At 42.3% G+C, this 13006-nt stretch overlaps 1 protein-coding gene across 2 annotated transcripts; it reads right to left on the reverse strand.

The window, feature by feature from the left end:
• Positions 1-2250: 2250 nt before the first annotated feature.
• LOC124116768 (galactocerebrosidase-like) lies at positions 2251-12664 on the reverse strand. Of its 2 annotated transcripts, none has more exons than XM_046478278.2 (17): positions 12502-12664; positions 11483-11551; positions 11301-11364; positions 10923-11011; positions 9908-10111; positions 9115-9242; positions 8559-8676; positions 8007-8044; positions 7439-7563; positions 6559-6698; positions 6191-6277; positions 5009-5101; positions 4739-4880; positions 4272-4449; positions 3589-3758; positions 2882-2955; positions 2251-2437 (listed from the first exon to the last, which is right to left on the reverse strand). In XM_046478278.2, the coding sequence occupies exons 1-17, from the start codon at positions 12631-12633 to the stop codon at positions 2300-2302; spliced, it is 1989 nt and encodes a 662-aa protein (XP_046334234.2). In that variant the 5' UTR covers positions 12634-12664; the 3' UTR covers positions 2251-2299. The 2 variants fall into 2 exon arrangements, with proteins under 2 accessions (XP_046334234.2, XP_046334225.2); XM_046478269.2 differs by having other exon boundaries at positions 9115-9254.
• Between the last annotated feature and the right edge of the window lie 342 nt (positions 12665-13006).

Raw genomic sequence — 13006 nt, forward strand, 5'->3', positions numbered from 1 at the left:
GGTTGTGTCTTGAGCCTTTTTTTATTTTCAATATTTATAAATGAACTGGCAGAAAAAATAGAATTATCTTGTTATTCAGGTATCAAACTACATCCGGAATTAACGCAACTTTTTTTTACTTTTGTTTGCTGTGGTCTAATTCTTTTGTCGGACTATTTCTGGTCTACAACAACGAATTAAGAATGTCGTATAAAAATAGAAACTGGTCGATACGTTGGCATGCCAAATAAACCAAAGAATATGTGTAGCTGCGGATATGTTGAAAGTGAATACCATTTTATATTGATGTGTAGTGCATATGAACACCTGCGGCAATTGTATGTCCCCGAAAAGTATTGTATAGTTCTTAGTAAACACAATTTAACATGTTAATGTCTATATAGGAATGTTTATTTTCTATGCGAATAATTTGAGAAAAGAAATGTGAGAAATTGGCTGTAGCACCGTTGCAACATGTAATGGGCCGATGGCCTATACTTCGTGAGAGACTGTCTCCCAAATATCCCGCACACAGCCTTCAGGCCAAGCATATGCAAGTCATATGACAGTCATAGCGTCCTGGTTTGATATCTATGGAGGTCATACGTTGTTGTAAGTGTTACAAGGTCTGTGTCTATCTCTGTGTATGCTCGCGTTTCTATCATATCTCGTTGTCTTTATATATACGTGTAGAGTATTTGGTGATACGTATATTACTAAATGCTTTCTATTGTTTATGTATATCCTTCGTCGTCACCTTTGATTACAGGTTTACTGATTTGTGAGTGAGTGAGTGAGTTTGGTTTAACAACGCTTTTAACAGTATTCCAGTTATATCACGGCGTGTCAGCTTAGTGTGGGAGGAAAGCCCGAAGTGATTCAGGTCTCAGACGTTTACCACTTTGGTGAAAGCCACGAGCACGAGTAACTTTCATCACGATTTTGCCTATTACTGATTACTGTCTGGCGTTGACGTTCCGGAATTTCATAAATCGTAATGATATAGAGGGAGGTCTGTCAGAACCATATTGGACTTATTTATTACTTACGAGTACATCCATACTTATACAGTCGGTGTCAAATAAAGTTAATGTTGCACGTGTTACACCGAGGAATACCACAAGGGATTATGATTTATTTCAAGTTTATGTAACACCAGCTTCACATGTTAACACCATATCGCATGTTTGTTTGTTTGTTTGTTATTTAACGCACTCAGCAATATTTCAGCTATATGACGGCACTCTTTAAGTAATCATGTCTGGACCAGACAATCCAGTGATTGACATCACGAGCAACGATTTACGCAATGAGGATACGATGACATTCATCAACCAAGTCAACTAATAAAACCATTAAAACTTACAGCTCTGAAATTATTTTTTTGAACTGAACATCTTCTTTCTTGTGAACTTAATTAGTACGTAGTGTGTACGCTATATCACGTGATTGGTTTATTTCCACACTACTCCTTACAGATCTTTCATGTGAGTTGCTGGTGTATGATCTGTTTCCAAACATTTGGAACAAATATATGCCTTCATTACTGCTGAACCTACATTAGACAAATCGGCGTGAACACCATGACAGTAGACGCTCTGCGCTGCAGTGGATGAATCCATTCCTCTGAACAGGGGAGTGCGTTTTAAAGATATGAACCCATAGCACTGTCCGAGAACGTGCACGAGCTGAGACAACATCCATCCTTTGATGACGATGAGACGAGACTAAGCAGCAAGCCTATTCTTTCCCCACCTTTCACAACAAGAGGAGCGGTTTCTACCTTCAGAAGACTACTTCAGTGCTCCCACATTCCCAAGCAGACGACTGACTGCTTCCTGGAGCGTGGCAGCAGACGACTGACGGAGCTCTCTTCTTTTTCGTCAGTGCTGGGCACGCAGAACACTACAGTATTTCAACTGTGACGGAAAAGTTTGTCTATAAAGCGGTTGACTATGGTTGAGTAATTAGTCAATCTACACGGAGGTACTTCAACAACAACATGTTCAAGTGGAGAAGATATAGTTAACAATATATAAAGTTAATATATATATAGTCAATAATTTGATTGGTAGACAAATAAATTCCGGGATCTCTCCAAGTTCGCCATCTGGAACAACGTCATGGTTCTTAGATATTGGTCTACTTATATATTTGGAATGGAAGTTGGTGTCTTTACTCGATTAATCAGCTTGGCCTTAATGCATCGACGGGGCCTTCACCTGCACAATGAACCAACAAAAGTCAAATAGATTTGTTTTATTGATACTGGATTACAGTGGACAAACCAACTTTGTCATGCTGCTGGTGACGTCTTTTATCATGTTATATAGAGGTTGTCAAAGTCGGCCAGTCCCCAGTTGTTTGTACCCAGGCCGGCGAACCCGTTGGTTGGCTCGGTTGGAGCACGTGTGGCCACAACCTCTACGCCGTCCACGAAGCCGAACACCATCTCACCCTGGGGAGAACAACCATTGTTACAATGTTATTACGACGTCCCTGTATGGTGGCTCAAGGACGAGTTCGATCTGACGTCAGACGATGGGCGATCAGAAATACTATGAATAAAGTTGAACAAAGAGTTAAAGTTTGGCGTGGCAGCAGCAATATTCCAACCATTTAGCGACTATAATGGGGATTATTTTAAATACGCATCACTGTACTCCATCGTTAATGTAGGCTACTGAGTAGAACGACATTCATCTAATACCTCTTCATGCGATGGAATATGCTGTTGAATGTTGGAGAATATGTTAGAGGATTCTAAGGCCAGCCCGTATCTGTAGGCAGAGTCAACTAAAACCGTTCTTTTATCACCACTCGACCTATCAGTGACTACGAAAATGCACAAATCATTCAATGGAAAAATCGTGACTGCTAAATTGTGTCGATATAAACTTACCATGATTCTAAGCTCAATTGTGTTCCAACCTTTGCGCCATTGGACGGGCCCTGTCGACACAACTTGCGTCTTCGCTGTAACAGAAAAAAATATTGGTTTTCCAACGCTTCGCTGGGATATTTCAAAAGCGACTTGAATTTAAATAAAATAAAATATATTAATATATTTCATTGTACTATTGGCAGGCAACCCCCTTGTCACGTTATTTCGGAGCAGGATAGGTTCCGAATATTCAATGTTGTACGAGCCGACTGAAATCAGGTACGGTGAAAGTGTCACCGTACCCCGTCGGCGTTGATTGAGGTTCAAGTTTACCTTGTCAAAACACGATTATTTACAGGGCATCTGACCCGTGAAGATACGGGATAGAATAGGTCTTCAGCAACCCATGCTTGCCGTAAAAAGCGACTGTGCTAGTCGTAAGAGGCGACTGACGGGATCGTGTGGTCAGGCGACCGCCGTCTGGAATGTTTCCGAGAGCGGCGTGAAACAACAAACAAACAAGCAATAGAGGGCACTTCTGAGTGCGGTGTCAAAGTCACTCCTGTACCATTTGGTTACAAAGACAATGTTCTCATGATATAATATGCTTCGGAGACGGATGGAGCTGCACGAACACATGTCCCATGAAAGGGTGTAGAGTGTGCACATATTGCACATACATGTGCACACATCTTTTAAGAAGAGGTAATTACTGTACGACTTACAGAGGTCCGATGAGAGGATGTAAGAGCTGTTGTCAGGGGAGACGTAGAAGAAGACCCCGCCAGTGTCGTACAGCGCGATTCCTGCCTTGTCCGCCCTCGCTGCAAGGAACACACCGCTCGTGCCATTGACAGGGGTGATACGGGCATCTACCTTGATGGAGATATTGGTCCTGCAAACACACGCTGTCTAATGATGATGTGGCAGTTAATGTCAGTATTCTTGACTATGATGATAGCAACCGACCCTTGTATCTTCTGGGTGGGAAGGGGAGGGTGGATTTTCTTGAAATTATTTTGCATCAGATTCTGCACACACAAAACAAAAAGGAAAATGAGCTGTGAATCCGAACAAAACAAGTTTGGCTCATCCTTTTGCAGAAAGAAGAAGAGTTGCCTCCCTTGGTTACGCCAGAAACCTACGAATGTGTGTTCGAATCCCGGTTCGCCCCGATTATGTAACTAGGTTTGTCAGCACCATACCCTCGGGTTTCACCAAAGTGGTAAACGTCTAAGACCTGCGTCACTTCGGACTACCCTCACACAATAAGCTGAAACGACATGATTTAATTGGAATATTGTGGCGTTAAACTCCACTCACTCACTCATACAAAGAAAGCAAGAAAGCAGTAACAGAATATCCCCTGATAGATATATGGTCAGTGTTGCAGGTAGTTCCAACTTGCCAACTATGATCACCAATGACGCTGAAACTTCTCCCGAGCTTCGGTTCAGCGTTCGGCCACCACGCCAGGGGCTCCTGTAGAACCATCTGGCGAATGAACTTGTTGTTGCCCTCCGCCACTATCTCGAAAGATCCCAGTTGTTGGGCAAAGTTATTAGGCTCCATGGAAACCGCGTAACCTTGAACAATGTATAGTATGATCTACAGTTCAGCAGATAAGTCTTGAAAATTATAATTATGCTTTAGACTGTTGAAAAAGAATGAAATGGTTTGCCACAAAAAAAATACTATTTTGCAAGGTGTTTTTCTTTTTTTTTAAATATTCAGGCTCAAAGATTAATATCAAATGGTCAGTCCCCAAAGACTAAAATGTGAATTTTGTGACCGTTGAGTGATCTGTCTGAGTGATAAGGTATTCATCTATAGTCCCCCAATGATTGGATTCCTAACATATATGACATCGTGTACCTTCGAAGTCATCTTGATAGGGTAGAGGGAAAGTCTTCGTTGGTGGTGGAGGAGGGTAGCTGCCCTTGTTTCCTGTCGACACGGTCGTTAACGTCCAAACTTCGTCGACACCGACATTCAACGTCACCTGACCATTGGTAACCTGTGGAGGCATAAACAAGTTTGTATCCAAATACCATCACAATCGACTTGGCATAACGAGTATTCAGTATTGCTATAGATGTTTCTGTTGTTAAAGAGCATTGTTGACAATGTCGGCGTAACAAGAACCTTAAGTGGCTGACGTTTCTCGAAGTAGATATCCCTGTCTCCAGATCCGAACCCAGGCTTGCTGTGCCAAGGCTGCAGTTGTGTAATGCTCACCTGAAAGCAAGCAGCAAGTACAAGCTGATAAATCAATCGATATTTAATAGTGCATTGGCATCCCACAGGGAAGACAACTTAAGGACGCATATATTGTTTCAAGACAAACGGGGACCTGCAAATAATCAATTCTGGACTAGACAGACTGGTTTTCGCTGTTGTTTGCGCATAAATTCGAATCTTTATCTTTGCTGGTAGACTTCTATCACGCAACGGTCATCGTGACCCAGACTCGATTATTTAAAGGTCGCCGTGATATGGTTGGAACGTTTTTATATACACTGGTGAACAAGTCACTAAATGCTTCTGTGTGTCCCTCTCTGTAACTACATTGTACCAAGAATAAGTACAGCACAGACATGTGATATACCTTTGTCGACAGTTTCAAATATAAACATGTGTCGTAATGTTCGTGGCTATGTTAACAATAATTAATATGTAAGACCGTAAAATAACGTAGTGAACAGACTGTAGAATGTTCACATTTGTATATTCCGTTTTACGGTCTTTTCAATCAAACACGTTTCTAAGGTGAAAGTCTTTAATATAGAAAAATGCCTCGTTACCAACATCCCGCCGTGATACAGCAGGAGTTTGTGAGTGAGTTGGGTTTTAACGCCTATTTGAACAGTATTCCAGTTATATCACGGCGTGTCAGCCTAATGCTGGCGGAAAGCCAACGTGATGCAGATCCAAAAAAACAATCAAAACCATTCACTCACTCGCTTATTCGAAGGTGAATACCCATAGGGAAGGATGATATGACATTCAAAATTAATTTTCACTCACTCATTCACTCACTTACAGTTTCGGTTTGACGCCGACCGAAACAGCAGTTGCTGTAGTGTGGCAGATCTTAGATATTTGCTACTTTTTTAAACCATTGAGTACGGACGGGTATGGTAATGACTAACCAACGAGAACCTGTGAGAAGTGTGAATCTGTGATTCGGACCCACGACAATAGGATCCTGGCATATCTAAGGGACGCAACTTTCCACAGAGAAACGGTCAGAACATAATGTATAAAGAACAGAAGGACTGGTGGAATAACAAACGAAGGGAGTTTGGATGTTCTCTCTTTACTTACGAAGCTTCCTTTAAGCTGGATGGTGATCTGTGCCGCCGATACATTGTATGGGTCCAGGGGTTTGTTGCACTTCGAGTGCTCCTGGGTCTAGAGTAGGGCAAAATCTTGTATCAAGGTTCATCTTACTGTCACATAGGAGTACCCGAACTATACTTATGATTACAAAATGAGAAATCTGTGGAGCGTATATTTTATATGATTATACATCTTATGACAATTGAACTTGAATCATTAAAAACGTGGTTATCGTAATCTTCAAGATTACACGTGTATTATCTTATTCAACATTATTAAATATCAATATGGTACTCCAAAACGGAAAGTAGATTCAATGACCTTAATCACTAATCTTATGGATTAATAGCTACCAAGGTTTCAATGACAATGGTGAGGTCCTTCTTGTCGGGGCTGACAAGACTGACGTAACTTCCGCCGGATTGCAAATGGCCGACACCGTTACCATGGCGTAGATATAACCAGCCTATCTCGGTGAACTGTGTGGTGTGAGCTGAAGTGAAGAGAGGGAGAAAGTTGGCCGAAATCTGCTTTGAATAAAACTGGGAATAAGTGTTAATTTTTTAAGCCTGTCACCACTGCTTTTCTTCAAAAAGTAAAGGCCTGTCAATTTAATATTCGAAGGGGGGTGGGGGGTCTTTGTTCTAAAGAGGAGCCTAACAAGTGTTAATAGAATGGAGATAAATTTATTTCAGGACAAACAGCATATCCAGAAGAAAAAAAATTAAATTGGTAGTTCTTTTAAATCCCAGGCCCCGCCATAACATCAACTGATCAGTCTCAGACCTAACCCTATAACCCCATAGTTGACGAATTACTGAAATTCAACCCAACTCTTCTTGATGTCAATGTAGAAGGTTTCCAATGCTTGGATGACAAATCCGACCAAGCTAAAAGCTAAGTAAGTATACAAGACAAATCATCATGTTTCGTTTGGGAATACGCTTGATTAGGATCTTCTCATAATTTCAACATATTAAAGACGTGTTAACAGGAAGAGTGAGTTAGTATTTCCTACGCCGCTTTGAACGGTATTTGAGTTATATCACGGCGTGTCAGTTTGATGTGTAAAAAAAAGCCCGAAGTAATGCATGCCTTGCACGCTTAACGCAAGCATGGGTATGGTGCTGACAACATATTAGTCAGGGAGAACCGAGATTCGAACCCACGATCATTGGCCTAAGGAACGCAACTCCGAACAGTGACAGAAAGAGAGGTGCCCTAGCGGCATACCTGACATCCAGATTGGGCTCTCGACGGTGTAGTTGCCGCTCCACGGCTCAGTGGCAGTCATCAAGCCGTTGCGGGGATAGGGGAGGTTCTCGTAGTAGCTGGTGATCAGATTCCACGCGATCGTGCTACAAACAACACACGTTTATCAAGACGACAACACGAAACCAAAGTTCCACTCGATCGTGCTAGAAACAACACACGTTTATCAAGACGACCACACGAAACCAAAGTTCCACTCGATCGTGCTACAAACAACACACGTTTATCAAGACGACCACACGAAACGAAAGTTCCAAGCGATCCTGCTACAAACACACGTTATTAAAACGTTTTTCAGTGGTTCGTTATTCCGTGTTGAAACACATGGTTTGCGGACAACACAAATAAGGTGACGATGCATTTGAAAGTGAAGATGTAACAACATTTTGCTCCACAAAAAATAGCAACAAGAAACTGAAGAACTGTTTTCGTGGACAAGAGCACAAATTGCTGTTGTAAAACTCTTTACATTGATGCCATACGTAAAAAATAACATTCTACAGAGATCGCTGGGATGAGACTGTGTTACCTTGTCATGTGTCCATTTACGTAATTCTGATTTATGATCTGAAAAGTAAAATCGTAATAATATTACATTAACTACACATGGATTTCTCGCGGATAATATATGCCTGTTGACTACGTCCTCTCAAACAGCAGAATACATCCAAGTAGTCCAGGTTCTACCATGGCAGTGACCCTGTGGAAATTCCAGATGAGAATAGATCCCCATCAACCTATGCTGGTCGTACGGGGCGACCAAATGTAACGTGTGGTGAGACTTGATGACTTGTGTCCGTGCCCCGATGGCGTGGATATTTGTATACAATATCGATCACTGGATTGTCTGGACCAGATTCTATTATTTACAGGCCGACGTCATATAGCTGGAATATTGCTGCGTGCGGCGTTAAACAAACAAACAATAGGGCAGTATTACTGTCTGGTGTATGACCCTATTTACATTCTTCTGTATCCTACTGCTTAACTGCCACCTATCCAACACTTTCCATTATGATATCGTCATCATACATAACCCATCCCACAGGCGATGCTGCTCTAGCCCCACTCTCCACCCTACCCTGGCCCAGCAGCCGCCGCCGCTGTTGTCGTTGAAGGTGCTGTAGTCTTCAGATGCCCACAGCTGTTTGCCTGTCTTCAAGGCAGCGTCAGTTGTCACAGTACTCGGGTAGTGAGCCCTGGCAATACGGAAAGTATACCATATCAATAGTTCAGTGTTAGAACCTCTCTTAAAGACTCTGGCTGCAAGTGTCATCGTCAGAGACACACGTTCGTTTAGTCAAAAGACATCTTTGTCTGTCTCCTAATTCGAATTTTAGTATGCATTCCAGTAAAACAATTAATGATAACCATTTATACAGGCTCGTTAGAAATTGGAACTAGCCCAGTTGCCCTTGCCACACTACCCAATAGTTAAGGTGTCATAAGGACTAGTTGAAATTTGCCATTTATAAAGTGTTTGCTATAAGTTATCATTTTAGGACTTGTGCAACGTCCAGACCTTTATCGAAAATAGGCAACAACATTGTAGCCCTTTTAAACATTCAAGTCCAGTTGGGTGCGGGTATGCTAAACTTTGCTAATCATAGACTTATGATATGTCTGATTCCACGAACCCGATGTAGGTAACGGCAGCAGCCAGGTCCGCATCCTCTAGCATGCCGTCGGCGATGTCCCAGGTGCCGTCGGCCGCCGCGACACTCACGTGACCTAGATTGTTGACATCCAAAACCTTCCTCAGCGTCTGGATCAAAGACTTGCATACAAACAACAATGTCGAACATGATCGAATGTGATCATGTGAGGATCTCAACACCGCACACATAATACTCATCTAATAATATCTGTTTTAGATATAACAACAGTATTTCCTACATGACACCTGGTATCAAATCACAAGATGACATTCTTCTGATCTGATCAACATCAGTTGATTTGACAGTCGTCTTCCCTTACGAAAACTATGTGCATTTAATTTGACAGAGTTATACCCATTTCTATGATATAGTTTACAGGCACCCGTTATATAGTTGGAATGCCGCCGACTGCAGCGTTTATGAACAATTCACTCGGCCAAAAAGTTACAATGAAAGCGGTAAGGAGCAACAAATTGTCACGTGAGATGGGAGTTACCCATTCTGCTATTTATAAGTATGATAATCATGGATTTGTTAACGCTAACTTTAACAACAGAACCCTCGCGATTACTAGTTTGATTCAAATATAATTTGGCCCAATTAAATAAAACGTTGACAGCTCTAAATTGAAACACAGTATTCAAGGACTTATGGCCTACAAGTAGTGAAGCAGTTCGACCATTCCTGTGAAGGACGAACACAGCCATGCGTAGTACATGCTGGCTCATGTTTGTCCTAACGTCATATTCTTTTTATCGATGAATTTACTTACTTTGACGTACGTGGCGTTGTAGTAGCGTTCATTCCAGATGCCAACTATGTCTATGGTAAGGTTGTAGTGCATCTTGGCACCTTGGACCCACTTCACGATGTACGTAGCCGTCTGTTGTGGATCTACATACGGGTCCTGTGGCGCAGCTGCTATCCAGCCTGGGAACCCCCACGGTAGACCATACAGCTTGATGTTCGGGTTACGCTGAAATAAAGACAAGGTTACACCGCAGGAAGTGCAACATATTCAGACAGGAACCGGAGCCATCTCTGGAAAGGATTTCCCTGAAGATGTTTGCATGAACAGGACGAAGAGATGTGGAATACAGAGGAACATAACCCCAGCGGATTGTGTCACAAAAAATGTACGATGTATGGCTTTGCTTCACAAGGCAGCAATTCTACCTCTGTCGAGAGAGAGAGAGAAATGTTTATTATAGAGTCACGTATAAAATCACATGTATATCGTCATAATCAGGATAAGATAAATTAAGACATATACCTACACAATGTTTAATGTAAAATTAAGTTAGGAAATTCGTTGAACAGACAGACACATACACAGACACATACACAGACACATACACAGACACAAACACAGACACATGCACAGACAGGGGGACGACAGTACCTTATTTTTTCAATGTTCGTGGGGAGGCTGCCACTGTGTAAAAGTGCCAAATATTTTCTAGTGTTTCTATGGATAAAATTTGATAAGACATAGGGCTCAGGCGCTATATCCTCCTAAAGCAATCTATAGATCCTTAGCTTATTACCATTAGGGTTGTGTACATCATTCGACAGCTCTAAAATCCAGGCAGTTCGTTAAATTGAAATAACTTTTGCTTAAATGAACGTGTCATCTACTTCTGGCAATAGAAGTGCTTGAAATGCGTCCTAAAAGGTCTCTACAATGTAATCATTTCAGTATCAAACCAAACAGATCACATTGTATGTCCCTTTAACCACCTGACTTCCACATGCCTGTAAATTGTCCTGTGTGAAATCAAGGGTACCTTCTTGGCCTCCACCATGAGCCACCACTCGTACCCTCTCTGGTAGTTCTCATCCCAGCTGTTGTGCATGTGGGACGCCTCGGTGCCATCTGGATTCAAAACATTATCACCATTATCCCCATCACAATGTGCCCGAGAAAGATTTAATTTTGAATGCGGCCTAATAATACTCCAAGGTCTTCTCATCATCTTATTCTTAAAATCATGAAGTCGCCATGCATACTACAGGGATGTTTTCAGTTATGTCATATCGTACAGCGATCACATCTATGCCATTCCGTTTCATTCACCTGGATTGAACCGATTTAATTAATATATTGTCATGCATCAAACTCACAATGCCAATGCCCAAGGTGTATACCCCAGACTATAGAATACCTGTACTCTGAACGTCTCCGCCAATTTCCACCTTCAGAATCTTCAGACTGGCTCCGAATTTGGGCTGTCAAATGAGAAATAAGGAAACTGTTACGTATAGCTTCTTAGCTTACAGTATCGAGTACACTGAGTCTACATTGGATACATCGAAACCTTTGTTCCAAGGGTCAGAGAGCGCTCACCTTGAAAAGGTAGTCAAGAATCTGACTTCGCTGCTCGTCGGGGTAGTTGACCAGTAGTTTCGAGGAGGCCTGAATATGTGAACGAAGAGTTGAAAGTATAGATATATACAGTGAGACACACTAAAACGTCATATGTAGTCATATGTTCGACAAATACCCTCCATATCACCATACAGGGATTCTGGTTAACAGTCTCACCATACATGGCTTCTGGCGAAGAACATCACCATACGTGCAATGTACGGTTTTTCACGTTAAAGATAACAATACTAATAGCTCTTACATGCTGAAAAAAAATATGCCCAGTCGTCCAGAATGCCCTTCACATCTATAAGGTAAGAATGTGGTCCGTCTACATACTTCTGTCTGATATAACACTGTAATCAATAGTGGTCATGTGTATATATAACGTGTTAAAATATCACTTAAAACGATGTTCCTGCTACCGTAGGCTACGCCAACCCTGAAGCTGCTGATGTCCGAGAGATTAAACGATGTTAATCTCAAAATCACTTATTCATATCTATTTACGACCATGGAAATCCGGTCGGTAATGTGTATTCTGAAGCAGGTAAACCAGTGGTTAATTCTGAACCTCGATCCACGACGACGGAGTACGATGATGCACCACAGTAGGACAGACGTTACAGGTGTAAGTTGGCCCTCCCAGGCCGATATCCTTCTACGCACTGACCGCATACGTGCCCGAGACCCCCCCCCCCCCCCCCCCCCCAGCGTGCCAGCTGAACAGCTGAATGTGGGAGGAAAGCCCAAAGTGACGAACACGGGTGTGGTGCTGACAAACCTAGAAACATAATCGGGACGAACCGGGATTCGAACCAATGATCATCGGTTTCTGGTGCGCCCAAGAGACTAACTCTGCACAGCGAATTGCGGCGCCTTAGACGCCTGGGCCACCCGTGTCCCCAAAGAAAGATAAGAATGGTTCTACACTTTTCATAGCCCGGAGAGGGGTCGGACTTCTGAAGTGTCCCCCGGATTATCCATCTTGTACTTACTCCTGCACTGAGCCCGCCGATACCGTCAAACGTCCGCCCTAAACCTGCTGAATCATCAAAAACATACGTCGCTGCATCACTCCCATATACAGCAAACACATGGAGCATCAGCAGAGCACGTGGCCATGTCATACTTGAAGATGTCGTCGAGCCGATGTCCTTCTCGAATCAGCGGGTATACTTGTGATATGACCTGCTTATCAACGGTGACCTATCTGACATGACATGTTCATGCATCACTTACACGCATCACGTGTTATCGAGGCTATTGTGATGGGTCAGCGTGGAGGAATAATATTGGCCTAGGTAAAACTTCAGTACTTCACTTCTCTTCCCGTGTATGTCGCACATGATTTTCCGAACAGAGCAGTATGTGTTACATTATATAAGACCGTTAATCCAGACTGCTTTGGATGTTACCCAACTGCCTATAATGATTTCTATCATATTTTACAATGTTATAACTATTTCCCAATTGTCGGAATAAAGGGACCCCAGGTACGGT

This window comes from Haliotis rufescens, unplaced genomic scaffold (genome assembly GCF_023055435.1).
Source record: "Haliotis rufescens isolate VD_foot unplaced genomic scaffold, xgHalRufe1.0.p SCAF_12, whole genome shotgun sequence".
Lineage (NCBI taxonomy): Eukaryota > Metazoa > Mollusca > Gastropoda > Lepetellida > Haliotidae > Haliotis > Haliotis rufescens.